This window comes from Panthera uncia, chromosome E3 (assembly GCF_023721935.1).
Source record: "Panthera uncia isolate 11264 chromosome E3, Puncia_PCG_1.0, whole genome shotgun sequence".
In the NCBI taxonomy this organism is placed as follows: Eukaryota; Metazoa; Chordata; class Mammalia; order Carnivora; family Felidae; genus Panthera; species Panthera uncia.
Genome location: NC_064815.1, coordinates 30,382,871 through 30,390,941, shown reverse-complemented (window position 1 = coordinate 30,390,941; position 8,071 = coordinate 30,382,871). Strand labels below are relative to the sequence as shown.

The following is an 8,071-nucleotide window of genomic DNA, read 5'->3' as shown; positions in this document are numbered from 1 at the left end:
TGCATCTCCACACCTGCTCAGGGCCACTCAGACCCTCAGCGTCGTCCTCGTTCTGTGGTCTTCAGGTAGGGGTGCGGCTGGGAGTGCTCATCTTGGCATTTTCAAGGAAGAAACAGGCGGTGCAAGCCCTCTAGCCTCTCACCGGCCAAGAGAACTTCCCGCCCTGATGAACACGTTCTGTATCCCAGCCACCCCGCGGTAGCCACTGGCCACTTCTGGCTGTTGACCACTGGAAATGCAGCCGGGGCAACCGAGAAACTTTTCATTTCCCTTCATTTCAATTAGCATGGATGTAAACAGCCCCACGTGCCCAGTGGCCGTTGTACAGGGGGACGCCCAGCTCGCGGCCCTGAAAGGTCAGCACCGCCACCCAGCACCCTGCGCCCACCCCCACGGCCCTTGAAATGAACCACTCCAGACAACGGTATTTCTCCGATTATAGCTTTTTCTTTTTTCCTTTTTTTATGAAAAAGATCACACAGAATTCGCCAACAAACAAAATTCCAAAAGAAACTTAAAAAAAAAAAAAAAAAACCAATAATTCCCCCAAAAAACAAAACCGAAGTCTGGCTTTTCCTTCCCTTAAGATTGTCTGGACGAGGCCTCCCGTCCCCCTGGAAGGCGCGGGGGCTGGTAAGTGCTTTCCGGGGCCGGGGCCGACCGCGGGAGCAGGGTCACTGCGCCCTGCCGGCCCCCTCCCTCCCTCGGCCTCTGCTCTCCCTAACCGCTTCTCCGTTCTGGGGGCGAGTACAGTACACCTGGGCCGGGCAGGGTGGGCAGGTGGGGTGTGCTTGGGACAAGGGGGGCGGGGTGTGAAGCTGGGTGCTAGACACAATCTAATAGGAAATAAAAAATAATATTCTGCACGTCAGAATGTTTGCTTTTTTTTTTTTTATAATTTCATAGCTATTTTTTTCACAGTTTTAAAAAGTTTATATTTATATATATTTATATATATTTATCTTTATATATATAATTAAAAAGGGGACTCCATTTAAAGGCGTATGATACAGGGGCGAGGAGAGTCTCTTGGTACAATAAAACTGTACAGGTGACCCACTGCCGCCGCCCTCGGGGCTGGCCGAGGCCTGGGCAGGAGGGCCGGGTGTGGCCGGGACGAGGATGTCAGCACCATTGGGGTTGTCTGTAGTGTGAGGGGCTGGTCCAGGAGGAGGGGCCCTCAGGGCAGCCCCCCCACCCCCCGCCTGGCACCTGGCTGTCTCGCCCCATCCAGGCCGTCCTGAGTGGGCAGAGGCCGGCCCCCCCACCCGCCGGTGCCCAGAGCAGGCCCGGCCCGATGGGTGAGGCTGGCGGGCATCGGGCCCCCCGCCCCCCCCGTCTCACGGCGGGAGGCTCGGAGTGGGCTCCGTGCCGAGGGAGGGGTCTGGCACGAGGAGCCGGGCCCACGAGCAGCGGGAACCCCGGAACGCATGTCAGTTCGGTTCCCTGGAAACTCCCTCCCCGCCGAATCCCCGCCGGGCCTCGGACGGAGGCGCCTGGGGGTGGGGGGAGGGGGCTGGCCTGGCCAAGTGCTTACAAGGTGCTGGAGGGGAGCCCCTGAGGGGGGCCCGGCAGAGCCATACCCTGATAGCTGAGAGGAACCCCGTCTTGGGGGGCACCGAGGGGGTCGTGAAGGGGGCCGGAGATGTGTGCACATGTGCGCACACACGTGCATGCATACGGGCACACACATGTACACACTCACGCACGCCAGGGCATCCCAGGGCACACTTGCGTGCACGCAGCCCCCGAGACGTGGCAGTGATGGCGAGGGGCCCCCGACGGGCCGGCCCGCGGGGTCCGGGGCAGGGCGCGGGCGCTCAGCAGAGCACAGGCACGCCGTCGGTGGAGAAGATCATGCCGGTGGTGGGCTCGTAGGTGCCCGCGAGGTAGTACAGGCCCTCGCTGTCCTGGTACTTCTTGGTCTTGAGCATCTGCTCGTACTGCTCCAGGCCCACCACCAGGCACTTGTGCGACACGGTCTGCACGTCGTTCTCGTCCACGTGCGAGGACTGGTACAGGGCACGCTGCGGGCGTGGCAGGCGGGCTCAGGGCAGGTGGCCCGGGAAGACAGGGAAGACGCCCTCCCCCCATCCAGGACCCACAGGATCAGGGAAAGCACCGAGGGCCAAGACAGAGAAAGACGCCCCCCCCAGGGAGGCGGAGAGACGGAGGCTGGGATTCCGAGACCAAGAGGGAGCCGGAGTGGGAGCCCTGAAGGATTAGGGCCCAGAAGCGACGGGGGAGACCGAGCGCGGCAAACATGGGGTTCAGGGTCGGATGTGGGGTGGGGGGTCGGAGGCCCAGCCCCCACCGGGCTGCGTGCAGGTTTGAGGCGGCCCGCCCTCCAGCCCACACCCCCTACCTCCATGAAGTCCTTCCTCTGGCTGGAGGCCCGCAGCGCCGCGGGGAGGCCGCGGCCGGACTTCTGGTCCCAGTGCTGTGTGTGTGACAAACACAGGGCGGCGGTGAGCCAGGCCCCAGAGCCGAGCACCCCGGCCTCAGCCTCAGGGCCGGTGGGGCCACTGCTCCCCGGCGTGACGCGCACGGCCCCGGCCTCACCTGGCCCTCGTGGAGGCGCTTGCCCGGGCTGGTCTCCTCGGGGTGGTAGAACCACTTGACGCGGACCACCATGTTGCTGCCCCAGGACTCCCACATGCTCTGGATGCGACCGATGTAGGGCAGGTTGGGGCGGCCGGCCGACAGGAACACGGCGCAGTCCCCGATGCGGATCATTTCCTTGCCGCGCACGATGGCCTTGTAGAACAGCTTGCGGGCCTTGCCCTTCATGCCGCGGCGCTGTGGGACACGCGTGTCAGGGAGGCCCGGGCCGGTCCCCAAACCCTGGGGCTCTGCAGAGGGTGGGGTGGGAGGGAGGAGGCCCCTTGCTTGCTCTAACTGGGGGGGACCCCTTCCCCTCTCCATGCTGGGTGTCCAAGAGGGGCTTTACCGACACCAAGGACCTGAGCTAAGAGGGACCTCCGGGACCGTCTGGGTGGCTCAGTCGGTTAAGCTCAAGTCACCATCTCCCCCCCATTAATGGGTTCGAGCCCCGCGTCGGGCTCTGTGCTGAGAGCTCAGAGCCTGGAGCCTGCTTCGGATTCTGTGACTCCCTCTCTGCCCCCCCCCCCCCAAAAAAAAAAAGCATTAAAAAACAAAAAAACTTCGGGACCTGCACCTCCCCGTCCTGGAGTAGTGCAGGCACACGCCTGGCAGACCCGCACCTGCGGTCCACGGGGCTCGCGGTGGCCACGCCCTGGGCCCAGCAGCCCCCTGTGGACTGGCGGTTTCCAGACAGTGCCGGTGGGGGACAGGACAGGGAAGCCCAGGGGCTCGCAGCTTGGCCTCTGGACAGAGGGCATGGCTCCACCCCCCACAGCCGGCACACGCCATTCGGGCCCCGGGGCCACGGGGCACTTGCTGCACAGCCTCGTTCTACGTCCCCGCAGGCAGCGTGGGGCTGGGAGTCGGCCACCTAAGTGGCCGGAGGCGACGGAGTAGGGGACGTGGGCTGAGGGCCGTCACGGGGACAGTGCCAGACCCCAGGGGAAGCCCCTGAAGTCCATCCGGGGCCCGCAGGAGCCAGCACCAGACTCGCATCTGCCAGGCCCATCGCGTGCCGGGCTTTTCTTAGTCACTCGACAAACATTTCCCGAAGCCCGCTCAGTGCCCCGGCCTGGGCCAGCATGGGGACAGACACGCGGGTTCCGAGGAGGGAAGAGACCTGTCATCAGGACCCCAAACCCATCAGAGCCCCGGGCAGCTCTGGGGCCTGTCACTGTCCCTAGGGCCAAACCTCCAGGATCCAGGCCTCTGCAAAGCTCTGCCCTCTGGTGACCCGGCATATCCTCTCTTCAAACCAAGATCTAAAATCACTTTGCCATTTTCACATCGGCTGCCAGATGACGCAAAGCCAATTTGCCCAAACAGGAGAAAACCACGTGCCAATTTCCAACTTTCTCCAACAAGCGCTTTTTCTACTTTTAATTCATTGGATCCCTGGTGGTGATGGATTTTCAGAGATCCTTGTCACTGATTTCTGCTATGTCCCGTGAACTGCGCAAATGCTTTTCACTTTTCAGCTCAAGGCTGAAAATAAATTCGAGGTGAGGAGGACGGCTAAGATTTCTACACCAACTCCTCCTTGGCCGCCATGACATGCCCGGCACCCGCCGGTTACTCCCTTCTCACAGAGCCGCCTCACTCCACGTGGTCCCCCCGGGGGGGCTGATCCCGCCCTTGCAGCGAGCACAGGACTCGGTGTGGATACCCTGAACGTCCTGCCCTCCCGCTGGTATTATGACTGGCTCAGAAGCGGGCTTGGCACACGAGCCAAGAGTGTTCTATCAGCTTTAGCTTGAACCCCTTGCAAAAAGATACTTCCTCTCTAGTGTCACTTCTGACCCGGGAGCCACTGAGGCTGCTTGCTGCCAGGAGGGAAGGGCTGTCTGAGCAGGAGACCAGCGCAAAGGCAGGAAAGGGAAATGGAAGCCTGGACCGTGGACCCACAGGGAGGTCTGAAGACGGCCCTTCAAACCCCTGGGCTCCAGCTGTACCTGAAGCCTGGAATTTTCTGTTAAAGTGGCCACTAAGCTCCGCCCTGTGCTCCGCCCGCTGCAGCAGTAAGAGCCTCGGCATTACTAGTAAATCTGCAAGTGGCAGATGCTAAAATACGGAACGAGTCGGTCACGGTGGAGGCGAGACGGCAAGGATGTGCCGCCTTCAGCTCAGAAGCGGTCACTCCTCGATACATCCCAATAAAGCACCTGCTGGGATCAGAGCTCCAGGGGGCCTGGTCAGGAGAGTCGGGGAAGGTTCTACATGTTCAACTCTGCCGTCCCCGGCGGTGGCCCTGCTGAGAGAGGAGCTCTCATCCGGGGCCAGCGATCCAGGCGGGCTTAACTTCAGACAACCTATGCCCCGCGGCGTCAGAGACGCAGGCCGTCTGCCCCAGGTTCAAGTTAGTGCCTCAAAAGCAGGGACGCCCTCAGGAGAGTGGGTGCCGACTGCTTCCAGATGTCCTGCTGTGCACCCCCATTCTGAGGAGCCCTCTGGGGGACTCTCACTGCCCCTGGTGTCACTGGCACAGGGGGCCCCAAAAAACACCTACACGGAAACCCCCGAGCTGGGGTCTTCAGAGCTCCCCCCAATTTTTCCGGCCTCGTTGAACCCAGGGAGCTAACACAACACGAATACACCAGCAGCTTCCTGAGGTCCCGAGAGGTGCACGGTCAGACGCCCCCCCCGAGCTCATCACTGTCGGCCCCCAATTCCCCACACCTGCCCTGGTGAGAAGCCTCTCTGGAGGGGGGGACGGACCCGGGGGGCATCACGCCAAGCCCACCTCAGGTGTGGCCTCAGGGGGCCCGGGCCAGGGAGACAGGCACCGCGGGCGAACCTGTGAGCCGTACCCGTGGACAAGGGGCACGGGGTGGACCGGTGACCACGGGGCTATTCCCCACCTGCACGCGGGAGCCTCACGGTGCCTGTGCGCGCGCACCGGTACGCGTGTGGTGCGCGGCCGCGGGTGCACACGGGTGAGCTGGCGGGGCTCCTTCTGGGGAACCGTCCTGTCTACAGAGGCGGCCACGGGACCCCACCAGAACCTTCTCCCTTTGGCTAGCTCGTGGGTGGGGGGGCACCCGAGCCAGCCAGGCAGGGGGACCTCCCCGGCCCTCCGCTGCCATCAGAGGGGAGCAAGTGCCTCTTGCCGGGGTCGCCACACGGTCAGCCCGAGGCCTGGAGCCGTTGTGCCGCTACACACGACGCCCCCACCGAGACAGGCTGTGGGGCCACCGGGTTCTGAGACCCCCTGCGGGGTGACCGGGCGCCTGCTGGAGGGGCCGGCACCCGAGACCGAGGGCGGCGCCGCTCCGCGGAGGACCCGGCTTCGAGCCGGCAGAGGGGGCGCGCTCGGGCGCCCCGAGACTCGGGGGACCCGGGTATGAGACGGGGTCCCCTGCCTCACCCCAACCCGCCCCGTGGGGGGCCCGGAGGAAGGGGGGGCACGCGGGGGGGGCCGGCCCGCCGGAGAACACCACGTCCGGACCCTCCGCCCTCCGCTACCTGGGTGGGCTTGCCGAACCACTTCCAGAGCTGCCGCGCGGGCAGGAAGGCGGCGATCTTGGGCCGGTTCTCCACGGACGGCAGGCGCTGCCGCTTGGCCAGCTCCTTGGTGGTGGGGAGGTGGACGCCCTCCCTCTTCTTGGGTCGGCTCTTGGCCGCGGCCTGAGCCTTGGGCTGCAGAGGCTGCGCGGGCTGCGGCGGGGGCGCCTGGGGCGGGGGCGCCGGGGCCTTCTTGCCCGGGGAGGGGGCAGAGGAGCGGGCCTTGCCCGCCTGCTTGGGCGCCTTGCCGGGCAGGGCCGGCGGCGCCGAGGGGCCGGCCGCGGCGGGAGGTGCCGCCTCGTCGTCTGAGCTGCAGGAAGAATCGTCCGTGGTGGAGGAGGAGGAGGAGGAGGACGAGGAGGACGAGGAAGATGAGGAGGAGGACGAGGACGAGGAGGAGGACGAGGACGAGGAGGAGGACGAGGACGAGGAGGAGGACGAGGAGGAAGAGGAGGAGGACGAGGAGGAAGAGGACGAGGAGGAGGACGAGGAGGAAGAGGACGAGGAGGAGGACGCCCTGGAGCTGGAGGCGCTACAGTTCCGGCCGCCGCCGCCGCCCTGGCCCTCCTCCTCCCCCTCGGTCTCTGAGCTGCTGCTGCTGCTGCCACTGTCGCTGCTGCTACCGCCGCTCTCCGACTCCTCGGCCCCGTCCTGCTCCGCCTGGCCCTTGTCCGGGCTCTTGGGCTCACCAGAGTCCTCGAACTCGAGCCCGGCCCCGGGCTCCTGGGCCAGGTCGCCGTCCCCGGACTTGGGCCGGGCGGCCTTGGGCTCGCCACTGCCTGTGGCCGGCGGGTAGCCGCCCAGGCCCAGGAGGCCCTTGGGCTCCTGCCAGCCCCCGGCTCCGGGGTCATCCCGCAGAAGCAGGGCCTCTTTGGCCTTCTTGCTTTTGGGCGACGTCACACCCTCGTGGTCCAGCTTGACGAGCGGCTCGGCCTCCTCCCCGGGCCTCCGGGTGCCCTTGGCGGCCGCCTCTTCCGCGGCCCGGGCCTTCTTGGGCTTGGGGCGGGTGGCGGGCATGGCGATGGGCATGGTGACGAGGGGGGTGGGGGCCAGGACCGCAGCGGGGGCCGGCAGCTCCCCAAAGGGCTCAGGAGCCGGGCAGCTGGTGAAGGTGGACGGGGCGGGGCTGGCCTGCGGGGCCGCCGGGCGAGCCTTGGGGGCTTTGGCTCGCTTGTCCGCGGGTTCTGGGGGGCTCTTCTTGGAGCCTGGGGTGCTGATGGGCTCCAGGGCCAACGGGGTACTGGGGACCTCCTCTGTCGGGCCCCCCTCTTCCAGGACGGCGGCTCTGTCTAGAAGAGAGAAGGAACAAGCTTACGTGAGGTCAGGGCAGCAAGGGGCTTCCCGAGCCCAAAAGCCCGGTTTCTGCGCTGGCCCTGCTGCTTCCTCTGCGGTGACCGGGTGCTGGGCCCGGACGCTGCCCGCTCTGGGCGCAGGATGAGCGACTCTCACATCGCTGTCATCCCACGGGTGGTGACCCCCAAGCGGTCCTTGGCAGCCTCAGCTCTTAGCACCTGTCTCTGGATTCTGGTGTGAACAACTCGGCTGCCCAGGAGTCAGCTCTGCCCGAGGCAGATGAACGCTGACTCCCTGAGCCTCAGTGTCCCACTCTATCAAAGGGTCCGAGCAGCCCTGCAGCTGAGTTCCCACAGAGGGGGGGGGGGGCACAGTCTCTGCGCGCAGACCCCACGGCATCCCGCGTCCGCAGCAAGTCCCCCCCATGCCTGCACCTGCCCCTGTGCCTCGGCCGAGGCAGAGCTGGGGCTAACGTACCACTCTTGGCTTTGGTGCTGGGTTTCCGCCCACGCCCTCGAGCCTTGGTGCCCGGCTCCTCGGACCCTGGCGTGCCCCCGTCTTTGCTGTCCCCGGTGTCTTTGCTGGTCTTCCGGCTGCGGCGCTTGGCACTTGGCACCAGGAGGGCTGGGGACGGCTCCGCACCTGCGGGAGAGGGACACGGTGGCTCAGGCCT

At 65.4% G+C, this 8,071-nt stretch overlaps 1 protein-coding gene across 1 annotated transcript in view; it reads right to left on the bottom strand.

The window, feature by feature from the left end:
* Positions 1 to 433: 433 nt before the first annotated feature.
* Positions 434 to 8,071, bottom strand: part of TNRC18 (trinucleotide repeat containing 18) — an 89,234-nt gene continuing 81,596 nt past the window's right edge. Inside the window, exons 27-31 of the mRNA XM_049638973.1 lie at positions 7,876 to 8,040; positions 6,067 to 7,394; positions 2,563 to 2,799; positions 2,366 to 2,440; positions 434 to 2,027 (exon numbers count right to left, since the gene is read on the bottom strand). Coding sequence (XP_049494930.1) covers positions 1,821 to 2,027; positions 2,366 to 2,440; positions 2,563 to 2,799; positions 6,067 to 7,394; positions 7,876 to 8,040 — 2,012 coding nt within the window. The 3' untranslated portion in view covers positions 434 to 1,820. The remainder of the gene's footprint in view (positions 2,028 to 2,365; positions 2,441 to 2,562; positions 2,800 to 6,066; positions 7,395 to 7,875; positions 8,041 to 8,071) is intronic.